We start from the raw sequence: 26512 nt of genomic DNA, 5'->3' as shown, positions 1-26512 counted from the left end.
CAGTTTATTCTTATTTTTATTATTTCAATTTGAGCACCTACTACATGCCATGAATTTAAAATAAATTAGCTAAAATTTCCAAAATCATGTCAAATAATTGATTGTCTTTAATTGCCTTTCCTTTTTATTTTCATCCAGGATAAATTTTCTGGTTTGTAACATTTTCTGGTCTTTAAAAATTGCTAATGGAAAAGGAGTACAAAATATTTATGTAATTAGGACTGTTCAACACTTTAAAAAAAAGGCAAAAATAAACAGCAGTTATGGAACACCTGCTTAACAGATACTGGAAATAACTGCTTTGTGCTTCATTAACCAGTAAAAACACATTTACTGAATTCAGAATTTCTAATTATCACTAGAATCGTATTAACTTGGCAAGGAAAGAAATTCCTGGGTAAAGAATTTCAGAATTTCTATAAAGCCTGCAAACAAATATTTGTTTATTAAAACTAAATGTGATTTAATTTAATAAACAATTTTAGACTAATTGTTTTGCATATTTTATTTACCTTTGAGTGGCATTACTACAGTGCCTCACATATGGTTGTTTCAAGGGCCAAAGTGGAAAGAAAGAAAGAGAAAGAGAGAGAACTCTACTCAAATAAACCCAAACCATGACCCTGATGCAGATTTGCTAAGAATGATAAGGCAGTGATTATCTGAGTCAAATCAAAATAGAAAATTGTAAAGTTAATGCAAAATTATTAGAAAATAAAACAAAATAAACACAAACATGTCAAGCTTTTACATTCGATAGTCAGGGAGTTGGCTCAAAATGACCTCTTTCGCTGCCTTCATAAATGCTATAAGACTCCTTCAATGCGATGGCGACAACCATTACAATTTGCATTTTCCTTAACTTTGAAGTATCTATTTTCTAATAATCTTATTCGTGTTTTCTAAGGAGGTAATGCACTGGAAAAGGCACACAAGATTCAGATGACCAGAATTCCAAATATGGTTACAAAACTAAGTAATTTTAATGAGTTTAAGTAAATAATTTAATATTTTCAGCATAGTCAGTAAAATGAAGAAACAAATCTGGGTTGTTCATTTAGATCATGATTAAAATCAAACACAATATGCAGCAGTAGTCTGGAAACCATATACCAAAAATATATGTGATCCTTACATCCAGCATGTGAAGACTATGTAACATCTTTAGTGAGCACCAAGGGTTCATGATGCTGGGGGCACAGCTTATGAAACAAAATATATAATGAACAAAACATAGCAATCCATGCCCACCTGGATTTCATATGCTAGTGGGAAAAAACTGACAATAAACAAATCAGTGAATAATAAAACAGTATATCAGTGATGGGTACCATGAAAAAAAATTAAGCAAAGTCTAAGGAGAGCTTAGTATGGTGGCAGGCTAGAGTTTTAAACAGAGTGGCCGGAGAAAGCCTTGCTGAGGTATACAAAGGAAACTCTGTGAACTCCCAAGTAAGCTGGAAAAATCACTGAAAGTTTCTGAGTACAGGAATATTAAAAGGATTTCTCAGGTGTATTATTATAAAGATACTCTACCAGGAAAGGGCATAAGCATGGCAACCATTACAAACCAATTAAAATAATCCAGATGAAAAATAATGATGATGGTTTAGAAAGGCAGGAAGTAGTGGAAGTGATGAGAAATAATCAGATTCTAGCTATTAATATAACTGAAGGTATATCCAAACGGATCTTCTAATTAAGTATGGGAGGTGAGACAAATAAAATTTAGGACTCAATATTTTGCTCTCAGAAAGTGGTGGATAGAGATGACTCCAGAAACAATAGATCTTGAATGTAAGATCGTAATTTGGATTTTCAACATGTGAACACTGAAATGCCAGTTAGGGATTTAAGTGAAGGTTTTCACTAGACCCAGGGGCTGGTAAGATCCCCTGGAGAAGGAAATGACAACCCATTCCAGTATTGTTGCCTGGGAAATCCCATGGACAGAGGAGTCTATAGGCTGCAGTCCATGGGATTGCAGCAGAGAGTCAGACATGACTGAGCAACTCAGCGCACACACACATTCATTAGGCACTTGGTTACAGAAGTCTAGAATTAAAGAAAGTAGTCCAGGCAAGAGATATAAATGCAGGAACCATCAGTCTATAAATGGTATTTAAAATGAGGGAGAGAATGTGATCAACAACTTACTGAGTCTTTAAAGAGAGACAGAATGATCTGAACCCTGGGTGCTCTAATATTTAGTGGTGAGAAGATGAGGAAGAGCCAACAAAGAAGCTGAGAAGAAGACACCAATGAGGAAAGAAGAAAAAAGGAGTTTGAGGTCCTGGAAGGGAAGTATAAAAAAAAAAAAATGCAGGAAGGAGAAAGTGACTGCCTATGTTAAGCGCTGCTGCTACTTAACAGCAAGGTTTGGTTCTTCAGTTAGCAAAGGCTTCCCTTGTAGCTCAGTTGGTAAAGAATCTGCCTGCGATGCAGGAGACCCCGGTTTGATTCCTGGGTGGGGAACCCTTGGAAAAGGGATAGGCTACACACTCCAGTATTCTTGGGCTTCCCTGGTAAAGAGTCTGCCTGCAGTGTGGGAGACCTGGGTTTGGACCGTGTGTTGGGAAGATCCCCTGGAGAAGGGAAAGGTACCCACTCCAGTATTCTGGCCTGGAGAATTCCATGGACTGTATAGTCCATGGGGTCTCAAAGAGTCTGACACGACTGAGCAACTTTCACTTTTCACTTTTCCCTAAAAGCCGAATTTGAAACATGTGATTTATGGAGTGAGTGCTCTTCAGGAAATAACAATACAGGAGGGATGAAGCAGGATAGAAAAGGAAACACTGATCAAGGACGGGCCAGTGATAGTGTCTAGTCTTAGAGCCACAGGGCAAGGATCTGGAGCACGACTGCCCATAGGAGCAGCCCTTGCCTTAAGGGAAACAAGCTGGCTTCTTTCAAGATACTGTTTTTGTATTTAGTTCTCAGAAATTTAATTATGATACGTCTTAATATGGATTCCCCTCGTGTTTCACAGAGGTTTTTGAATCTGTAGGTTTGTGTCTCTTGCTAAATTTAGGGAGTTTTCACCTGTTATATGCCTTTGGGGTATTTTTCAGCCTCATCCTGTTTCTTCTCTTCTTGATAAGGGTAGAAATTCAGTGGTCTGGGATGTGGGCTGCCTTGGTTACCAGGTGGCTAGTGAGCATGAAAGTCCTGACTCCCTTCTCTTTCACCAAGCAGAGGGGTTGGAGCATCTCATTATCTCATCACAGGACTAAAGTCCAGGCTCCCAGCTCAGCGTTTATGAATACATTGGGATGAGGTCACATTTTTTTTGTTGTTGCTGTATTCAGCTAGAGTATAGCAGTTACTATCTAAAAGTCTTTCATCTTGTTATGAACAGAAAAGAAACTGTTCATTTCTTCATATTTTGGCTAGAAAGAGCAGACTTTTGTTGAGGTGTGTATGTGTGTGTGTCTGTATCAGCTAACATTTCTGGTTTTCTAACTTCTTTGGCTCCGAGGCTCCAAGATATATGCAGAAAAAAAAAAAAACCCAGGGAATTCATCACTCTTTCTTGTTTCAGGTTCCATATTCCTAATTAGCCTTCTCTACACCTTAGAGAATCTTCTCATATTTGTTTTATGCATATTTTTTAATTTAGATGTGTAATTATAAAACTCAAGTATGAAAATTTATAAATTAAAAAATAAATCATATCGTGTGGTAATACTTTTATTCAATTCTTCATGGAAAACAAAGAGAATAGTAATGAAAAGGAGAAGAACAACAGTCTTTAACAACACTGAGGGTAACTTTCAACTCTAGTTCCATATTCCCTCTTTGGAAACATATTTTACTGTTCTTTGTTAATACAGTATATACAGTTAATACATAGGGTTTTCAAGTATATATCCACAGCAATAAATCTGATCTTATAATTGAGATAATACTAACATATCTTTAAAACTTTCATTTTTCCTCTAACACTTGCTATTATAGCAAATCTAAAATATACAAAAGTGCTAAGAAAACAAATACAATTAATATTTACATTTCATTTTTTTGTATGAATATGTGTATAGGTGTGGTTCTGTAAAACTATAACAACCATTCTGAAATATCGTGTTGTTCTGTACCTTGTCCATAAATTAATAATATAAATTATGTCTTTTTCAGATTATTAATTACTTCAAAAGTAATTTTATTTAAAAATAGTAATTTAATGGCTGCACAATTTACTACGGAATAGATCTGCCCTAAGTACTTAGCTATAACCCACATTTTCCCACCCATATTTTTCTCTACAAATAAACAGTTATTAGGATAATCTTCTTTCTATTTAATTATTTACCTACATTCCTTACTTGCTCCTTATGATAGTTTACTAAAAGATGAATTACTAGGTTTAAGTGTTTGATAATTTAAAGGTATTCTTATGGACTGAATCCCCTCAGATTCATTTATCGAAGGCTTAAACCCTAGTATCTCAGAATGTAACTGTATTTGGAGTCAGTCTTAAAAGAGGTAAATAAATTAAAATGAGGTCATCAGAATGGCTCTTATCTGATATATTGGTGTCATTATAAGAGGATATCTGGACACGTACAGGGGGAAGACCATGAGAAGAGAGTGAAAAGGCAGCCACCTATCATCAAGAGAGATGCCTCAGAAGAAATCAACCATACTGACACCTTGATCTCAGATTCCTAGCACCCAGAACATGGAGAAAATAAACTTCATCAGGCCACCCAGTCTGAGGTACTTTTTTATAACAGCACGTATTAACAAATATAGTCAAAGATACTGACAAAGACACTGTTAAACTGCTTTCCTAGAAATCTGTGCCAATATGTATTTAATGCGGAAGACCTATTTTATTGTATTCTTGTCAATTACCAAAAAAAAAATATGAAAATATGAGACAATTTATAAGCTAACATTATGGAATGAAAATACTAATTTTTCATAAAATAAGAATAATTAAAACAACAACAATAATAATGGTGAATGTCTCCCCTTCTAAATAAACAGTTTCAGTTCAGTTCAGTCGCTGTCATGTCCTACTCTTTGTATTTGCAACCCTATGAACCGCAGTATGGAAGGCCTCCCTGTCCATCACAAACTCCCAGAGTCCACCCAAACTTATGTCCACTGAGGCGATGATGCCATCTAACCATCTCACCCTCTATCGTCCCCTTATCCTCCTGCCCTCAATCTTTCCCAGAAACAGGGTCTTTTCAAATGAGTAAGATCTTCGCATGAGGTGGCCAAAGTATTGGAGTTTCAGCTTCAACATCAGTCCTTCCAATGAACACTCAGGACTGATCTCCTTTAGGATGGACTGGTTGTATCCCCCTGCAGGCCAAGGGACTCTCAAGACTCTTCTCCAATATCACAGTTCAAAAGCATCAATTTTTTGGTGCTCAGCTTTCTTTATAGTTCAACTCTCACATTCATACATGACCACAGGAAAAACCATAGCCTTGACAACTTTGTTGGCAAAGTAGAGTCTCTGCTTTTTAATATGCTATCTAGGTTGGTTGGTCATAACTTTCCTTCCAAGGAGTAAGCGTCTTTTAATTTCATGGCTGCAATCACCATCTGCAGTGCTTTTGGAGCCCAGAAAAATAAAGTCAGCCAGTTTCCAATGTTTCCCCATCTATTTCCCATGAAGTGATGGGACCAGATGCCATGATCTTCGTTTTCTGAATGTTGAGCTTTAAGCCAACTTTTTGACTCTCTTCTTTCATCAAGAGGCTCTTCTGTTCTTCTTCACTTTCTGCCATAGGGTTGGTATCATCTGCAGTTCTGAGGTTATTGATACTTCCTCCAGCAATCTTGATTCCAGCTTGTGCTTCCTCCAGCCCCGCGTTTCTCATGATGTACTCTGCATATAAGTTAAATAAGCAGGGTGACAATATACAGCCTTGATGTATTCCTTTTCCTATTTGGAACCAGTCTGTTGTTCCATATCCAATTCTAACTGTTGCTTCCTGACCTGCATACAGATTTTTCAGGAGGCAGGTCAGGTGGTCTGGTATTCCCATCTCTTTCAGAATTTTCCACAGTTTATTGTGATCCACACAGTCAAAGACTTTGGCATAGTCAATAAAGCAGAAATAGATGCTTTTCTGGAACTCTCTTGCTTTTTCGATGATCCAGCAGATGTTGGCAATTTGATCTCTGGTTCCTCTGCCTTTTCTAAAACTAGCTTGAACATCTAGAAGTTCACGATTCATATATTGCTGAAGCCTGGCTTGGAGAATTTTGAGCATCACTTTACTAGCGTGTGAGATGAGTGCAATTGTGTGGTAGTTTGAGCATTCTTTGACATTGCCTTTCTTTGGGATTGGAATGAAAACTGACCTTTTCCGGTCCTGTGGCCACTGCTGAGTTTTCCAAATTTGCTGGCATATTGAGTGTAGCACTTTCACAGCATCATCTTTCAGAATTTGAAATAGCTCAACTGGAATTCCATCACCTCCACTAGCTTTGTTTGTAGTGATGCTTACTAAGGCCCACTTGACTTCACATTCCAGGATGTCTGGCTCCAGGTGAGTGATCACACCATCGTGATTATCTGGGTCATGAAGATCCTTTTTGTTCTTCTGTGTATTCTTGCCACCTCTTCTTAATATCTTCTGCTTCCATTAGGTCCCTACCATGCCTGTCCTTTATTGAGCCCATCTTTGCATAAAATGTTCCCTTGGTATCTCTATAATAATCTATTAAGGGGAAACCCTAGAGAGTTTAATTTATCTGGATCATAGTTCTCACACATTTAAAATGAGAGTGACTTGATAATCATTAAAGGATTTCTAAGTTTGAAAATTACATGATTCTTTTTTCAGTGTCCTTCAATTGTTTATATCATTATACAGGATCACAACTGATAGTTGATTCATTCCTTGATCTAATTTGGAGCACACTAGTGTCCTTCCAGAGACCTCTACGAGAAATGTCATGGTAGAACGCAAAGCTCACAGAAGTGGAGCAAGGAAAACTGAATTAGAAATCCAAATCTTCTAGTTAAGTGGCTGTGTTATCATCGCAAATCATGTTGTTTCCCTGTATTTCTCTCTTTTTTAATTCAAAAAACTTTGCTAGTTGGCCATTGACAGAAGAATTAAAAATCAGATAAATACAAATGTACATATACAAATACCCTCAATTCCTATCCTAAAAGAGTTTATATGTAGTTAAGAAGTACATAAAAATAAACTAAAATCATTGTATTAAAAAGAACATATACACAAAGTATCAAAAGAGCTAATCTTAAATAAGTTTATACTTATTAATTGGTTCACTAATCACTTGGAGAAAATTAATGTTGGAGAAATTAATTTTTCTCCAACTCTTTGCAACCCCATGGACTGTAGCACACCAGGCTCATTTGTCCATGGAATTCTGCAGGCAAGAATACTGGAGTGGGTTGCCATTTCTTTCTCCAGAGGATCTTCTCAACCCAGGGATTGAACCCAGGTCTCCTGCATTGCAGGTGAACTCTTTTACCATCTGAGCCACCAAAGAAGCCCTTAGAGAAATTAATTTGGGAAATCAGGTGAAAAGGAAGTTGTTTTCCTAACAAATATTTATACCTCATAAAATGGCATATTAAATATTGCCTTCAAAGTTGTACTTACTTAATCCTCATTTATAGCCTAATAATCCCAGCCCTATAATGATTTCATGGACCCAATTATATAATATTCTAGCAGTTAGTAATCACAGATTTTTCCACCTGCACCTCATCTGGAAATACAAGATGTTCATATTGAACACTTAATGTTTATATGTTCTCCAAAAGAATATTTAACAACAGTTTGTGTATACTAGTATACCCTTCTTCAGTTGAATTATATCTGAAATTTGGAAACTCTTCCATATCATTGTGTTATTATAAAATTATTTTAAGAGGTTTTTATTCATTTTCAAAAAATAAAATTTGGCACAAACTAAATTTATATGATTTTAAACTATTTCAAAATATTTTTTAAGAAGCAAAATTAATCACATTTTTTAGAAGATTCAAATATAAAATATTTAAATATGAAAAAACTACTGCTGTATTTTACACATATTTAATTATATTTCTATATATAAAATCATGTCTTACAGTATAGAATGAGATAATTTTCAGCATGAAACCATGCATCAGTCGTACTTACAAAGCAGTTCTTATCAGGATTTCTTTTCCAATGTTTCTTGTCTAATTTCTTGGCCAAAGTGGAACGCAGAGTTGCACGAGACTGTGTTCGAGGATTTAAAGCCAGGATACTCTGAAGATAGCATAGACAAAATATAAGCATAAATATCCTGGGATTATAAAAAATCAAATTTTAAGATTCCACACACATACTCCAAAGATGTATATTAAAAATGTTGTTTTCCCCTTATACTATTGTAATTCCACAACAAACTTATCTAAAGAAATCATTTACTAGGTGATATCCCAGTTCACTTTATACAAATATTTATTTATGATAACATGAAGGAGTTCAAAAACATGTAAAATATAACAGTTGACTTTAAGATAAATTTTATAAATAGTATTCTTAAATAAGAATGAAAAGAGGCAGGCACTTCATTACAGATTTGATTTAAACTAGAAATAACAATCTCCACTAAGTTTTCAGAATTTTACCAACTGCTTTCACATGTATTATTTAATGTACAAATAGCTACTGTTATCTCAAAATTTTGGATGTGGAAATAAATTCAGGGTGATTAAGTAACCTGCTCAAGATCTCACAATTAATATGTGGAAGGGATTGAATCAGAATTCAGTTCTTCTGAGTGTTGGGCTTACATGTGAATTTAACCAAAGATGGAGTCTACATTTTATTGTGACTTTTTGAGGTATAAAATAGAATAGAAAACATTTTAAACGCATGTGTAAAGCAGCACCTGAATAACTGAAGAAATAATTAATTTAAAAGGCCTGTCTGCTTTGAAACATGACCACTGGGACTCTTCCAGAATGAATGAATGAGGACCTCTGCAGATCAACTACCTAATAGAACAATATAACGATAAAAATTAATAAAAATAAGAATCCTTTGAAGTCTCCAGAAATTATTATAGTCAAAGAGCAAATGAAAAAATTGTTATTGAAAAAAACCTACTAAAACTTGGTAAGAATGGCAAAGGTCTGTGGCATTTGAAGTGCAGTCTTGTCTCCCTCCTCCAGGCTCCCAGTTCAGCACACAGAAATTCTACCTCGGTGAATACAGCCAAGAACAGAGGGCTGACCCTCCGCCCACCCTCTAGGTGACACTGAGGTATCTCCCAAAGAAAGGCAGGATATTAGCATACCTACTCCCCTCTCCCCAGTCTACCAGCTACGCAGCAACTAAAGACCAGAAAGTGCAGCTGAGAAGTCAGGAGCTCCTTGCTTCTCCCATACCCACTCACAGAAGAAAGGCTCTATCTCAGGAGCAACAGGCCCATAACAGGATCCTGATCACCATTATCTCAGCTCGCCCATGGCTTAGAGTTAGCAAACCAGGAGAAGCAACTGAAATCAGAGGTTACTGCCTATACCAGGGCCCTGCTCATAAAGCAGGAGTGTGGCTCCCAGAAATACAGGCCACTGTAACTACCCCTAGATCTGGAGCTGTGGCAAAGGTTTTTTCCCAGAGAAAGAGGTCACACAAACAGAAGAACTGACTTCATTTAAATTAATACATGGGAAGTTCAAGCCTAAGGGTACTCTCAAAAACAATAAAGAGTTCAATGCCAGACTATTAAGAGGAAGGAGGTAGCTTCAGGAGAGCGATAAACTAAATCACAAGACAGACAGTTTACCAGAAAGAATACCTAATGGCTCCTGTATGGCCACAAGAAATCTCAAAGACTCACCTAAAAACTACTCTTGCAAAAGAGCCCAAATTTAACTGAATGACACTGTCAAGTAATTTATTAATATGTCCCAAGGCATTGCCAAAAACAACAGAGCAATCAACTAGTAATCAGAGACTAAGAACTGGGTGTGATACCAACGGAGGTGGACCATTTAACAAAGAAATCCAAAGAGAAGGCACAGAGAGTTCCACTAAAAGCACTGTCATACCACAGTTACTGAAGCCCTCACCCTATGTGAGTGCTATCAAAGATCAGGGAAACAGACATATCTAAAGCAGTCCACCAAATCACTAAACAAAAGGCTAACAACAACCAGCCCCCCACTCTGGGATGGGGTAGAGGGAAATTAGTATCCAGAATTGCTATATCATCTGAAATGTTCCATTTTCCATTAAAACAAAATAACAAGACATTCAAAGAAACAGGATTATATGGTCCATGAAAGAACAAAAGCAGGTCACAGACATTGCCTTTCAGAGGTTTCAGGTGTAACATTTAATAAAAACTTCAAAGCAGCCACTATAAGAAAGCTATGGTAACAATATCTCACCAGCGAATACTCATAAAGACATAAAAGTTATTCTTTAAATTCTGGAGATAATAAACTATAATAACTGAAATAAAAAATTTACTAGAAGGGCTCAATAGTATATCTTAATTTGCAGAAGAAAGAATCAGCAAACTTTAAGAGAACTCAAGAGATATTATACAGTCCCAAAAGACAAAGACAAAAAATATTTTTCAAAAAATTAACACAGCCTTAAAGATATATGGTACACAATTTGTTGTTGTTGAGTCGCTCAGTCACGTCTGACTCTTTACGACTCTAGACTGCAGCACCCCAGGCTTCCCTGTCCTCCTTCACCATCTCCCGGAGTTTGTTCAAACTCATGTCCATACAGTCAGTGATGCCATGCAACCATCTCATCCTCTGTCGTCTCCTTTTTCTCCTGCCTTCAATCTTTCCCAGCATCAGGGTCTTTTGTAATAAGTTGGCTCTTTGCATCAGGTGGCCAAAGTATTGGAGCTTCAGCTTCAGCATCAGTCCTTCCAATGAATGGTCAGGACTGATTTCCTTTAGGATTGACTGCTTTGATGTCCTTGCAGTACAAGGGACTCTGAAAAGTCTTCTCCGACAGCACAGCATCAATTCTTCAGCACTCAGCTTTCTTTATAGTCCAACTCCCACATCCATACATGACTACTGGAAAAACCATAGCTTTGACTAGACGGACCTTTGTTGGCAAAGTAATGTCTCTGCTTTTTAATATGCTGTCTAGGTTGGTTATAGCTTTTTTTTGCAAGGAGCAAGCATCTTTTAATTTCATGCCTCAAGTGTCCACAAAAAATTCTCTGTGACAAACCAGATGCTAGGCCATAAAACAAACCTTAATAAATTTAAAAAGGTTAAAATCATACAAAGCAGCTATCCAACCATAATGGAATGAATACAGATATCAGTAACAGGAAATTTGGGAAATTTATGAACAAGACACATGCACATAGTAAACACTGTGCTGAGAGGAGTCAGTTACAAAATACCACATCCTGTATTATTCCACTTACATAAAATGTCCAAAATAGAGAAGTCTATAGAGACAGAAAGTAGATGTGGTTGCCAGGGGCTGGAGGATTAGGGGCAAATGCAGCATGAATGCTGAAGGGTATATGATTTCTTTGGGTAGATGAAAATTGATTGCGGTCTTAGTAGCAAACTATGAATACAATAAAAGTCTTTGAATTCTACACTCTATATTTGTGAACTGTACAGTATGTGAATTATATCTCAATAAAGCTGTTACTAAATAATAGTATTAATAATACACAGTAAATTCTACATTCAGTGAATTTCACTGAACACTGCATTCATTCTAATAAACATTATTGGGGCCTATTTTATTAGCCTAACATAAATGAAGATTACTTTTAGTAATTGCTATATATGTTAGACATGATATTTCTTCAGTCAATCAATTTAGATATCTGTGTTCTGGACAACAAATGTACAATAAATCTATGAGGTTTAAACAATATATTCCTCATGATTAAATACTTCCAAAGCAACCTAGTAATATGAGCCAACAATAGAAAACATAAGTAATCCTATTTATATACAAAAAAAAGAAAACATTTTTTTATCATGAAACAGAAGCAATTTTGTTTGTTTAGTTATCCTATTTGAACCATTAGTCATTTCACACATTAATTCAAGCTGATAAATAAGAAGATGACGTTTTTTAAAGTAGTTATTGTGGCCAACATTTAAAGGGGAAAAAAAAGAACTAGATAATATGCAAGAAAGATGGCTGTATTTCATTTAGTTTTTACTTCCACAATTCATATTGTGATAAATGATTATGTTTATCTATGTTGGCACAGTAATGTAACTTTTAAGAATAAACATTCTGAATGCAATTTATTGGCTGCTTATCACAGTAACTTTTCTTTTGCACAGCATAAGTAGAAAGTATAACACAACATGAAATATTGGGTTAACCTTTTGCAAAAAGGCAGTGAGTTGAATTCAATGGATCTTGGGTAAAAATAAATTGGATTGTGGAGAATGGTTACCAAGGATTTGACTTAATAATATCCCAAATGAAAAGTGATATAAAATAAAAATACAAGACATGAGTGGTTGAGAGCTGTTAAAAACAATTTTCCAAAGCAAGATTTTTTGAAACTAAAAGTCAATATCATCAATAACTAAGCAGCTGGCAGAATAATACAGGAGAGTTCTAAATTGCATTCTTCCTAAGAAATGACCAAAGCCAAGTCCTAACAGGGTCACAGGGTCCCCTCTCTGGATAAATTGAGCAGTGTAAGAGACCCATTAACCCTTTCAGAAATAAGGCATATTACTTATAAAGGAAGATTTTCTCCCATGCAAAGAATTTGGCTTTTGGCTTCCCCAATCATTTTCAGTAACCCAATAAAAATGTACTGGTGATTCTAGAGGGAAAAAAAAAAAAAACAGAATTTGAGAGAATTTCACTGCACTAATTTTATTTAGGTTAAGAAATGATAGAATATGATCAGGAGACAGATTCGCACACGACATCAAATCAGAGGCATGTGTTTTCCCTGTGCTGTCTGTCAATTCTTCTCTGGGAAGCAGATAGAAGGCCACAACACACAAACTAGAATCCTGCATCTGAGAAGTGGCCTTCTGTACTACTACCATAGAGAACACAAAAAGGAGCTCTTATTGACTACAATCACAGGCCCTCAGTTCACAAATAAAAGCACTAAGTCTTGGCCCCCAAATACTGGAACTGAGTGCTGAGAGCTTGGATTCCAACTGCAGAAAGTCATTTGGCCAATATATTCTCTTTCTAAAAGCATATGTACAAGACAGCAAGAGAGACACTGATGTATAGAACAGTCTTATGGACTCTGTGGGAGAGGGAGAGGGTGGGAAGATTTGGGAGAATGGCATTGAAACATGTAAAATATCATGTATGAAACGAGTTGCCAGTCCAGGTTCGATGCACGATACTGGATGCTTGGGGCTAGTGCACTGGGACGACCCAGAGGGATGGTATGGGGAGGGAGGAGGGAGGAGGGTTCAGGATGGGGAACACATGTATACCTGTGGCGGATTCATTTTGATATTTGGCAAAACTAATACAATTATGTAAAGTTTAAAAATAAAATAAAATTTAAAAAAAATAAAAAATAAAAGCATAGCTTTGCTTTACATCTCAGTATCAATTATTCAAACCTAATGCACCATTAAGCTCTCTCCAGGCTTCCCTGGTAGCTCAGCTGGTAAAGAATCCACCTGCAATGAAGGACATCTTGGTTCGATTCCTGGATCAGGAAGATCCGCTAGAGAAGAGATAGATTATCCACTCCAGTATTCTTAGGCTTCCATGGTGGCTCAGATGGTCAAGAATAGGCCTGCAATGCAGGAGACCTGGGTTTGAGCCCTGGGTTGGGAATATTCCCTGAAGGAGGGCTAGTAACTCACTTCAGTATTCTTGCCTGGAGATTCTCCATGGACAGAGGAGCCTGGTGGGCTACAGTCCATGGGGTCACAAAGAGTCAGACGCGGCTGAGAGACTAAACACAGCACAGCACAGCACAGCAAGCTCCCTCTATCCTTTGCATTTTAAATTATAAGCAAATATTTCCTCTTCAGTACTGGTCATTATTTACTTTAATTGAGCCATTATACATATATACAACATAATACACATATACCAACATTTTCAATTTACAGGCTGAACTTATTAATTCATTAAATTTTGTCTTATTTAAATTATGCTTAAATTTTGTCTCTGATGATGTATCCTAAGTTCTTTATAAATGTCTCCTACTTTTCCAGGTTAAAAATAAATAATAAGTAAATAAAATTTAAAACTTGTTTCTTTCATTTTTTCATAATTTGCTATAACTATGTTAATTTAAATAAAATGTATTGTGGCAGCATTTTTTTCTTCAATAAATACTCCTGGTTAACAGAAAAATAAATAACTGTTGCTTAATCCTTTTGCTAAGTATCTCTTGCTTCATCCAGGTAACAATCTAACAAATGTTCAGCAGTTGAGAACTGAACTTTTCATTTGCTTAACAGTCTCTTGCTTATAAACCCCAATCTCAGCCAATTACCCCACCCTCTTCCAAGTCTATCACTGATCATAGTGTAAGGAGAGTTTAAGTAAGTAACTTAAGAATTTACAAAGGTGCCTTTGGTTCTTGGATAAGCTCAGAACTCCAGCTGGTTTGGGAGTACAAGAAAGAACACAGCCTCAATTTTGCATCTTACACCCACATTTAAGAGATCAACATAAATAACCTTGAAGTCTGAAAACCTTGAAAAGTCATGGTAATCAGTCCTAATCAAGAACTCTCAGATTTTCCTATATTTAATGCACTTTCATTCTTTGTACGGGCTCAGATTTCTTTTCCTTTAGATTGTACTACCTTTCCAAATAACTTATCTTCCACATTTTTCATTTGATTAACTCTATTCAAAGAATATTTTCTCCTTTATGCACAATGACTAACTCATTATGATTAATACATAATTGATGAAGGATGGAGTCTCTAACAGTCTTGAGTTTTACAACTTTAATTGTGCTAAGTATTTACTAAACAATATGCACAGTGTTAGAGGTTAAATGGGCTTAGATTTTAGCTCTATTGCTTTTCACTGGTTATTTAAACTCTCTATCCCTCTACTTCTTCAACTATAAAGTGTTGATTAGTCATAGTACCTACCCCATAAGATCATTTTGAGGATGACATAAAATTACATATAAAACTTAGAACTGTGCATCCAGAAATTGCTTAACACATGATATCAATTAGTATGTGATGGATCTAGATTTTAGACTCCACTGAACCAATCTGTATTCATATTCTTGTATTGTTCATTTTGAATATATATATAGGAATCATTTTTTAAAGGATAAATATAGAAAAAGATGAAGAAAACAAGCAAAAGTGAAAGTCGCTCAGTCCTCCGACTCTTTGCAAACCCATGGGCCTGCCAGACTCCTCTGTCCATGGAATTCTCCAGGAAAGAATATGGAGTGGGTAGCCTTTCCCTTCTCCAGGAGATCTTCCCAACCCAGGAATCAAACCCAGGTCTCCCACACTGCAGGCAGATTCCTTACCATCTGAGCCACCAGGGAAGCCCAAATTCCAGGAATATAGAATAAAGTCCCAAAGTACAGGAATATAGAAAAAGATGGAGAAAACAGGTGAAAAGGTAACTGTAAAGAGATGGTAAGTAGAGATGTTTCCCAGATGAAACCAAGTCATTGGTTCCTGAAGTTATTCTTGCCCTAAGCCTGAAATTTCAAAGGCACTTTGTCTGAAAATGCAATATGCTCTACACAAATTAAAATGGCAGTGTGGGAGGGTCATGAAATTCAAATACAGATTTTTAAAATCCAGTACATGTATATAGCAAAGTACATATCACTTTATAACACATATAACTATATATAACTTACAGACCTTTGGTCCCAACATGTTTAGGTTAACTCACATTACAATTCCTTCCTAAGAAAGACAAGTAAAAAGTTACAAAATTATAAAAAATGAAAAAAAAAATCATCAACAAGAAATAAATGAACCCCTTCACACGCTAGTTACATTGCATGGGAAACTTGATTTATTTCTACTGAACCCATAGGTAACACAAATAAAAGTTTATGTACCTTAAAAAAACTTCATCATGGCAGTCTCCTACTCAGCAAGCAAAGATCTTCTACATGAAGCTGCTCTCTGTATTTGCAAGGCCCAGTGTGTACTCTCCTTCACTTACAGAACACACATCACATACTAGGTACTTAAGCACTCCCTAATTGAAAAATGACTTTTAATGTTTTTCAGAAAAGATTAAGAATTCAAACACAGGAACCCTAATTTATACATCTGATATTACTCTCGTAATTCTTAACACAGAACAGACTCTGACTTAAGACTCTGTATTAGTCAACTTGGGCTGCTATTAAGGAATGTCAGAGACATTTCTTTCTCACAGTTCTGAGAAGGCCTCATCTCCAATTACAATCACATTGAGAGTCAGCCCTTCACCACACAAAATTTAAGAGGGACAAACATTCAGTCCATAACAGCCATGGAAAGGATTCTATTGTCTGTGGAACTATGCAAATGCTGTAAATCCAGGGCATTAATTTAAAAGATATTTTTCTCTTTAGATTGCAAATGGTACTATAGTGAGTCTATATTTCTATTTTATCAAGACAAGAAGAAACTTTAAAATAAATAAAAGGGATATTACATGGTACGCTTAAATTTTAAAAAATAAAAATATTAACAAAGAAATTAACCATTAATTATGTATCTTTATTACTTAAACCATTTGTATAGCATATGTACCAACTTACATACTGATATATTTTTATAAGAATTGAAAAAAAAAGTGTCACATGCAAACCCTTATTGAGAGGTATCAAAAATATTAAAAAAGATGAGAACCTGTACTATAGTCATTTTATTAAACAATTTCATTACCTTATAAATTATTTTTCCATTTAATATATTATTGCAAAGCATCTGTGCTTTATATATTCAAATAACCCATATTTATTTGGAAAAGGAATAATTATGAAAACTCAGGTTAAAATACATCTGATGCTTGCAAGAGCTGAAAAATATATATATGAACATACACAGAAACTTAAGATAAAATTATGGATTAAAAGAATTAAAGAGAATTATTAAATTACCAAAAATATATTCATCAGTTCACTGATAATTAAGAAAATTCATACTCTAGAATTTATACTTTTTTTAGAGTCAAGTAAAATTAGTAACTTTATCTCAAAACTTGCTTTACAGTAATTTTTTGGCCTCAAAGTAAAATCAGCTTTTCAGACTCTTTTGAAGAAATACGAAAACTATTACAATTTACCTTTAATCTATTAACTATTGAGTAAAAGACACATTGTCCCCTAAAAGATCCGTGTTTACAAGACCAAGAGTCATTTTAGCTCAAGAGAGGTTAAGTATCCATCAACGTGCTAAAAATAAAGCCATACTGATGAGCAAATGAAAAAGCTCAAAAACAAGATTTAAAGGGAAAGAAAGGAGGAGAACTTTAGTTAATTGAGCTTAGATTTTTTTTTTAATTAACTAAATTGAGCAAGCAGCATGATTTTCAGGTTCACAATAGCATAATAAATCAAGGATTGACTAGCTGCCCTTCATTTACATGGTTAACAGCTAAAAGAAAACATATGTGGGATAGCAAGTGATTTATATCAGAAATGACCTATTAATTTCCTGATTTTATTAATACCTGTGCAGAGACTAACCTTTTTTCCCAACCACCACAGCTGTAGTTGTTAAATATAAATTAAGGTTAAACCGAAGAACCAGCCTGAACCAGAAAGGGCTAAAATGGCAACACACTGGCCTGAACTGGCTCCAGCCAGACCACGACAGCAGCACCTCTGTAGATGAGACCCAAAGTGTGAGAACGTTGCCTTTGCCTCATGATTACACTAAGATCTCCACCCAAAGAGGGGACCCGCACTTGGGAAGACACAGTGTGCGCAAAAGGGCCCAAGGGACTACTCATGCTCTGGTTATTTCTGGAAATTTCCACCCCTTTCTCAAATTGATGACATACTCACCTGTAACCCCTTGACATTTTCTCGCCTGCCTCCCCCAGGAAGAAGGGATGGTTAGAGCATGGAGCTTTCCCTTCCTCTTTCTTTAATCAATAAATAAAATTTCCTGCTTTGCTTGGCAAGAACTTGCTTTTCTTCAACTGGCAGAAGCAACAGCAGGCATGGAAAGGACTCAACTGGAGTCCAACCAACTGGATCTAAGCCAGGTCTGGTAACAACTGAGAAGGATAGTAATGGAGCAAGAATATGGTCAAGTGGGAAGTTGAACTATTTAAAATCAAGAATATGAAACTTTTGAAAACATTTTTTATTATTATGCTATGTTTTAGTTTGCTTCTCAACTCTCTATGGGTTTTCTGCTGTGTTCAGTACTGTTGATTGGCTCGTCTATCCAGAAACACATCCTCTTTGATTTCCCTGACATCAGAGCTTTGAGACCTCCCTTTGTATTGACTACTTTTACTTCTGTGACTTCCATTTCCCTCTTGATCACAAATAAGGGTCCTTGGACCCTTCCTGCATGCCCCTCTACTAATGATTACTTTTCTGCAGCTGAGTCTTACCTACATTCTAAACCCTCAGTTCTGTCTTGATTTACAGTCATCTACTTCAGTGGATGCCAAATAACCCACTTGCATGTTCCATCATTATCTCAGTTTCTTCACATCAAAAAACCATGCATTCTCTTCGCCCCCGCCCCCCAGCAATTTTTAACTCCATTTGACTTCTGTCAAGAATACCACCACTTTTCTAGTAAATTGAACTTCACATGTGGTCAATTTACAACTACTATTTTTTGTTCCTTAAAGTCACACAATGCCAGTCAATGTTACTCACATCTGGCTTGTCCTTTTGTATTTCTTGCATCTATAAACTATTGCAGATCCTATTACAGTTCACTTGGATCATGATATCATAGTGTGTGCATTCAGGCTTAGTCGCTTCAGTCATGTCCGACTCTTTGCTACCCCGTGGACCACATCCCACCAGGCTCCTCTTTCCATGAAATTTTCCTGGCAAGAATAATGGAGTAGGTAGCCATGCCCGCTTCCAGGGGAATCTTATCCACCCCAGGTTCCAACCTGTGTCTCCTGCATTGCAGGATTCTTTACTGCTGAGCCACCAGGGAAGCCCGATATAATGGTACTCTCCTAATTAAACTATTCACCTCAATTCTGTTCTTTCTTTCCTATGTAACAAACATCTTCCATACACACATATAAATGCATGTGCACACACACATATACAGACCACAAAGCTTACATGTTTCCCTGTTTTATACTTAATGCCAGTAAAAACTACCACTTTATTGTTCAATGTGTTACAACCTACCACTCCAAACTACTTCCACTCTCACCTTATTTGTTGTTTATAGAGTCCATGTACAATCCTACATCTACACCTCTGCTCACATAACTTTTCTAAGATGGAACCATTTTATGTTAGTGTAAATGCTAGTTTTCGTTTACAATCTAAGATCCATTTCTTCAAAAATTAAGAAAAATTGTCCCTGCCTCTATTTAGCTCATACCCATGAACTTGGAGATATCCTATTGACACTATCATTGGACATATCAGATAAGAAATCAAGTAATTATTAATATCGATGTATTCTATTATCCAATTGCTCTGTAAGACCCTCAAAAGCAATGACATCATTTATATATTTTCCTATCCTCAAAATCAAGCATAATTTTTCATTAGTAAAATTATGCAAAACAAAAAATTGCTAATAAGAAAAGTTCTTTTTATGGCTGAGTAATATTCCATTGTATATATGTACCGAATTGGTTTTATCCATTCATCTGTCAGTGGACACTTAGGTTGTTACCATGTCCTGGCTATTGTAAATAGTGCTACAATGAACTCTGGGGTACATGAGTATTTTGAATTATGGTTTTATCAGGGTATAAGCCCAGTAGTAGGATTGCTGGGTCATATGGTAGTTTTACTTTCAGATTTTTAAGGAACCTTAATGAAAGTGAAAGAGGAGAGTGAAAAAGTTGGCTTAAAGCTCAACATTCAGAAAACGAAGATCATGGCATCTGGTCCCATCACTTGTTGGGAAATAGATGGGGAAACAGTGTCAGACTTTCTTTTGGGGGGGCTCCAAAATCACTGCAGATGGTGACTGCAGCCATGAAATTAAAAGACACTTACTCTTTGGAAGGAAAGTTATGACCAACCTAGATAACATATTCGGAGAAGGCAATGGCACCCCACTCCAGTACTCTTGCCTGGAGAATCCCATGGACAGAGGAGCCTGGTAGGCTGCAGTCCATAGGGTCGCTAAGAGTTGGACACAACTGAGCGACTTCACTTTCACTTTTCACTTTCATGCATTGGAGAAGGAAATGGCAACCCACTCCAGTGTTCTTGCTTGGAGAATCCCAGGGACCGGGGAGCCTCATGGGCTGCCGTCTACAGGGTTGCACAGAGTCGGACATGACTGAAGCAACTTAGCAGCAGTAGCAGCAGCAGCAGCAGATAGCATATTAAAAAGCAGAGATATTACTTTGCCAACAAAGGTCCGTCTAGTCAAGGCTATGGTTTTTCCGGTGGTCATGTATGGATGTGAGAGTTGGATTGTGAAGAAAGCTGAGCACCAAAGAATTGATGCTTGTGAACTGCGGTGCTGGAGAAGACCCTTGCGAGTCCCTTGGACTGCAAGGAGATCCAGCCAGTCCATCTTAAAGATGTTCTGGGTGTTCACTGGAACCATAAAGTCCTGGATGTTCATTGGAAGGACTGATGCTGAAGCTGAAACTCCAATACTATGGCCACCTCATGCAAAGAGTTGACTCATTGGAAAAGACTCTGATGCTGGGAGGGATTGGGGGCAAGAGGAGAAGGGGACAACAGAGGATGAGATGGCTGGATGGCATCACCGACTCGATGCACATGAGTTTAGGTCACTCCAGGAGTTGAGATGGACAGGGAGGCCTGGCATGCTGTGATTCATGGGGTCACAAAGAGTCGGACACAACTGAGTGACTGAACTGAACTGATCTTTTTCTCCACAGTGGCTGTATCAATTTGCATTTCCATCAACAGTGCAAGAGGGTTCCTTTTTTTCCACACCTCTCCAGCATTTACTTTTTGTAGATTTTTTTGATGATGACCATTCTGACTGTTAGAGGTGATACCTCATCGTAGCTTTGATTTGCATTTCTCTAATAATTAGTGATGTTGAGCCATAAAAAAAAGATGAAATTAGGTCATTTATAGAAATGTGGATGGACCTAGAGTCTGTCACACAGAGTGAAGTAACTCAGAAAGAGAAAAGCAAGTATTGTATATTAATGCATGTATGTGTATTAGCAGAGATAAACCTAGTTTCAGGGTAAGAACAGAGACTGAGACACAGACATCAGATATGTGGACACGGAGGAAGGGTGGGCGGGAGAAGGAAAGGGTGGGATAAATTGGGAAGTTAGGTTTGACATAAATACACTACCATGTATAAAACTGCAGCCATGAAATTAAAAGACGCTTACTCCTTGGAAGGAAAGTTATGACCAAGCTAGATAGCATATTCAAAAGCAGAGATATTACTTTGCCTACAAAGGTACATCTAGTCAAGGCTATGGTTTTTCCAGTGGTCATGTATGGATGTGAGAATTGGACTGTGAAGAAAGCTGAGCACCGAAGAATTGATGCTTTTGAACTGTGGTGTTGGAGAAGACTCTTGCGAGTCCCTTGGACTGCAAGGAGATCCAACCAGTCCATCCTAAAGGAGATCAGTCCTGGGTGTTCATTGGAAGAACTGATGCTGAGGCTGAAACTCCAATACTTTGGCCATCTCATGGGAAGAATTGACTCATTGGAAAAGACTCTGATGCTGGGAGGGATTGGGGGCAGGAGAAGAAGGGGACGACAGAGGATGAGATGGCTGCATGGCATCACCGACTCGATGCACATGAGTTTGGGTGAACTCTGGGAGTTGGTGAGGGACAGGGAGGCCTGGCGTGCTGTGATTCATGGGGTCGCAAAGAGTCGGACATGACTGACCAACTGAACTGAACTGATGTGTAAAACATTGGAACCTGCTATAAAGTACAGGAAGCTGAGCTCAGTGTTTTGTGACGATCTGGGATGAAGAGATCCAAGAGGGAGGGGATACGTATAGCTGAGTTACGTTGTTGTACAGCAAAATCTAACACTACACTGTAAAGCATTTATCCTCCAATTAGAAAAAAAAAAAATATATATATATATATATATAGTTCTTTAGCAGAAGAGTCAGAAAAAGCAGCAAGAAATGTCCACTGGAGAATGGACTTTAATACTGGCAAAACAAACAGAATTTTGTTTTCTTCTTAGTGTTCACTCTATTGCAGAAGACAAAGAACGTCATTCAGTACTTGTCAGCACTCAGAAAGATTTTTAAGCCATATAATCATTAACTACTCAGAAATGGGAGGTCAGTGTTTTCAGACTTTCATTGGAAGGATTAATCATGCAACTCACTAGCTGAAGCAGCAGCGAAACACTTTGAACTGAACCTTGCAATCTGTGGTAATATAACACCAGCAACAATTTCTGACAAGAAAACAAATGAATTACTTGTTATCCACTCAAAATGTTCTAGGGTCAAAACTTCAGATTTTATTACACAATACAGACATCTCAAACATACGAAAAACGAAAAACATGGTATCTACTTGACCTAAACTGGTTTTCTTTCAGGAATAAATAAAATGAACTCTCTGCATCTTCTCAAGGTCTCTAGAATTTAGTACATTAGAGTTGGAATGGACTTTAGATATTAATATTTCCCATCCTAATTCAGAAATCCTATTCCAAAAACTTATTGAACTATATCAAATTTATCAAAGAAATATGACAAAGGGTTACTCTGTAACATATATAAAGCTCACACAAATTTAAAATAAAAGAAAATGCCAAAAGATAAAATACAAAATGGGCATTCACATAGGAATGCATATATATTTTCAGTTTAACAGATATATTCAGCCACCCCCTGGGTTTTCATTGCAAATAAGTGTCTGTTCCTATCACTATTAGAAACACTCTTTCAAGTCTCTGATAATGAAGAATTTGCCCATTACTTCTCTTTGTGCTGTTGTCACACATTTTCTTTTTTTCATATTTTGTCCCTTTTTAAAATTTTTCAAGTAATCTTTATAATAGTTTTATTGAGATATAATTCACTTACAACACAATTTACCCATTTAAAGTGTACAATTTGATGCCTTTTAGTATATCACAGAGTTGTACAATCATCATCATAATCAATTTTAGAACACTGCATCAATTTCCTCCCCCCAAAAAATCCATACCCATTAGCAGTCACTTCACATTTCCCCTAAATTCCCAGCGTCAAGCAATGATTAATCTACTTTCTGACTACAGATTTGTCTGTTCTTTTTTTCCAGTTTCATTGCAGCATAACTGACAAATATTATATATATATATATATGACTTTATTTAAGGTATACAATGTGATTCTGATATACATACACATCATGAAATGTTAGCACAATTAAAATATCTATCACCGTACAGTAACCTTTTATTTGTGTGTTGGGGGGGGACAGATATTTTCAGTCTACTCAGAAAATGTCAAGAAATACAAAATTATATTAACTATGGTCCCCATGCTGTACATATCAGATCTCCAGAACAGGTCCATTCTGCATAACAGCTACTTTGTACCCTTTGACTATCATCTCTCCATTTCCCCCACCTTCCAGCCTCTAGCTTGTCTTTTTATGCCCAGCTTATTTCACTTTTAGCATAATGTCCTCTAAGTTCATCCATGACATTGAAAATGAGACAATTTCCTTCTTTTTTATGGCTGAATATTCCGTTGTGTGTGTGTGTGTGTTTGTGTATGTGTGTGTGTGTGTGGGTACCACATTTTTGGTATTCATTCTTCTATTGATGGACGTTTGGGCTGTTTCTGTATCTTGCCCATTGTGCATAGCACTGCAATGAACATGGAGGTGCAGATGGCTTCTCTTCAGATACTTATCTCAGTCTTTTTCACCTTAGCTTTTGAATGCTGATTTCACTGGGTATAGAATTCTAGCTTGAAAGTTGTGTGCTTTTTCCCTAGTGCTTTAAATTTGTTGTTCTGTCTTTTCATCTGTATTGTTTCCAAGAAGAAATCTGTTTACCTTATCTTTGTTCTTCTGTACATAATTTGCTTGTTTGGTTTTTTTTTCCTAGCTGCTTTGAAGATTTTCTCCTTATAATTGGTTTTGATCAGTTTGATTATGTGTCTTATTGTGGTTTTCTTTGTATTTTTTCTGCTTGGCTTCATTGGGCTTTTTGGACCTATGAATTTATTTTCACAATTTTTTTTTTCCTGATTTCTCATCCCACCTCCACTCCTCTCTTTAGGGGATTCCATGTACACACATATTAGGTCACTTGAAGCTGTCCCACAACTTGTAACTCATCATTTTTTTTTCTCTCTGTGCTTCATTTTCGATATTTACCATTACTACGTCCTCAATTACACTATCTTTTCTTCTGCATTATCTAATCAGTGTTTCATCCTATCCAGTGTATTTTTCATCTTAGATATAGTAGGCACAATTTCTATAGTTCAATTTACATTTCTATCTTCTGTGCTTCTACTTAACTTGTTGAACACATAGAATATGTTATCACTATTTTAATGTCCTCTGCTAACTCTAACATATGTGTCAGTTCTGAGTTTGTTTCAATTCATTCATTTTTACCTTCATGATGAGTTGTATTTTCATACTTCTTTTAAGAATGCCTGGTAATGTTTAATTGGATGCCAAGCATTGTGGACACACTTTGTTGGGATATTCCTGTATTCCTATATATATTCTTGCTGCTGCTGCTACTGCTAAGTCACGTCAATCGTGTCCGACTCTGTGCGACCCCATAGAGGGCAGCCCAACAGGCTCCCCAGTCTCTGGGATCCTCCAGACAAGAACACTGGAGTGAATTGCTATTTCCTTCTCCAATGCATGAAAGTGAAAAGTGAAAGTGAAGTCGCTCAATCATGTCCGACTCTTCACGACCCCATGGACTGCAGCCTACCAGGCTCCTCCGTCCATGGGATTTTCCAGGCAAGAGTACTGGAGTGGGTCGCCAGTGCCTTCTCCGATATATATTCTTGAGTTTTGTTCTAAGACATAGTTGAGTTATGTGGAAACAGTTTGATCCTCTTGAGTCTTGCTTCTAAGATTTGTGAGGTGGTATCAGAGCAGTATTTAGTCCAGGGTTATTTCTCACTATTGAGGCAAGTACCTAATGCTCTATGACAAAGTGTTCCAGTCCTGCCGGTTGGGAGCAGGCACTCTTTCCAGACCAGAGTAAATGTCAGATACTGCTCCTTCTAGTTCTCTCAGATTGTTCTTTACCCAGCTTTGGGTAATTTTTCTCACATTCATGTGCCGATCATTCCTCTGTGAAAGATTCAGGGGGAGGCCCCTGCAGGGCTCTGGTTTTCCTTCTGAGAAGCTCTCTCCTGTTACTCTGTTCTACAAAGCCCAGTGCCTTGGGATCCCCAGAGTCCACTAAGCTCTGGGTGGGTTCCAATTTCCTAAGCTAAAGCTTACAAACTCTTTCAAGAGAGTAAGCTGGGGAAATTTGGAGGGCTCTCCTCCTTTGTTTTCTGTCTCTCAGAGAGCGCATCTTTTGTTGCCTGATAGCTAGTTTCTTTAAAAACATTGTTTCATATGCTTCATTTATTTTTACTGTCAGGTGGGAATATGTGCAGGAATGGGTTCATTCAGTAGGCCTAAATTGCTCAAATCCAGCACAGTCCCAGAAAAGGACTATTTTCAGAAGTGGCCCTTGACCCACTCCTGGGAACCAAGCTGAGAATGCTCTGACCAGAGCATTTCTGTATGCCTAAGGCCTTGGGCCATGCTACACTAAACTGACTAGATAATTTAAGCTCATCATGTGATTAATACTGAACATCTGCTTTTTCTCTGGTGGTCTGGAGCTTGAATAAGTGAAGTCAGCCATGCAGCACCACATGCCCCCATGACTAATGCCCAATAAAAACTCTGGACACTAAGGCTTGGGTCAGCCTCCCTGGCGAGCAACACTACACACGTGTTGCTACACATTGTGATGGGGGGAATTAAGCACGTCTCACAGAGCTCCAGTGAGACAGGACACCTAAAAGCTTCTGCCTGGTTTCCTCTGAATTTGACTTATGTTCCTTTTCTCTTTGTTGATCTTAAGATATCTTTCAAATAATAAACTGTAATCATGAGTATAATAACTTCAGAGTTCTGTGAATACTTCTAGTGAATTAATGAGCCAGAGAGTGGTCGTGGGGACCCCTGACACAAAAGGTAAACTCACACCTTTTATTAATACTCCACCTTGAGGAAAAGTGGAAATACAGACAAGACACCATATTTTAATGACCACTCTCTCCCTGATAGCTGAGTTGGTAAAGAATCTGCCTGCAATGCAGGAGACCCTGGTTTGATTCCTGGGTCAGGAAGATCTGCTGGAAAACGGATAGGCTACCCACTCCAGTATTCTTGGGCTTCCCTTGTGGCTCAGCTGGTAAAGAGGAGACCTGGGTTGGATACCTGAGTTCGATC

General features: G+C 37.1%; 1 protein-coding gene across 3 annotated transcripts in view; it reads right to left on the bottom strand.

Moving 5' to 3' along the window:
* The window catches only part of DPYD (dihydropyrimidine dehydrogenase), a 922445-nt gene that overhangs the window by 875370 nt on the left and 20563 nt on the right, over positions 1-26512 (bottom strand). For all 3 annotated transcript variants that reach the window (NM_174041.2, XM_059881513.1, XM_059881517.1), the window contains 1 exon segment: positions 8130-8240. In NM_174041.2, the coding sequence (NP_776466.1) occupies positions 8130-8240 (111 nt within the window).

This window comes from Bos taurus, chromosome 3 (genome assembly GCF_002263795.3).
Source record: "Bos taurus isolate L1 Dominette 01449 registration number 42190680 breed Hereford chromosome 3, ARS-UCD2.0, whole genome shotgun sequence".
NCBI classification, from domain to species: Eukaryota; Metazoa; Chordata; class Mammalia; order Artiodactyla; family Bovidae; genus Bos; species Bos taurus.
This window is presented reverse-complemented; position numbering and strand designations above follow the sequence as displayed.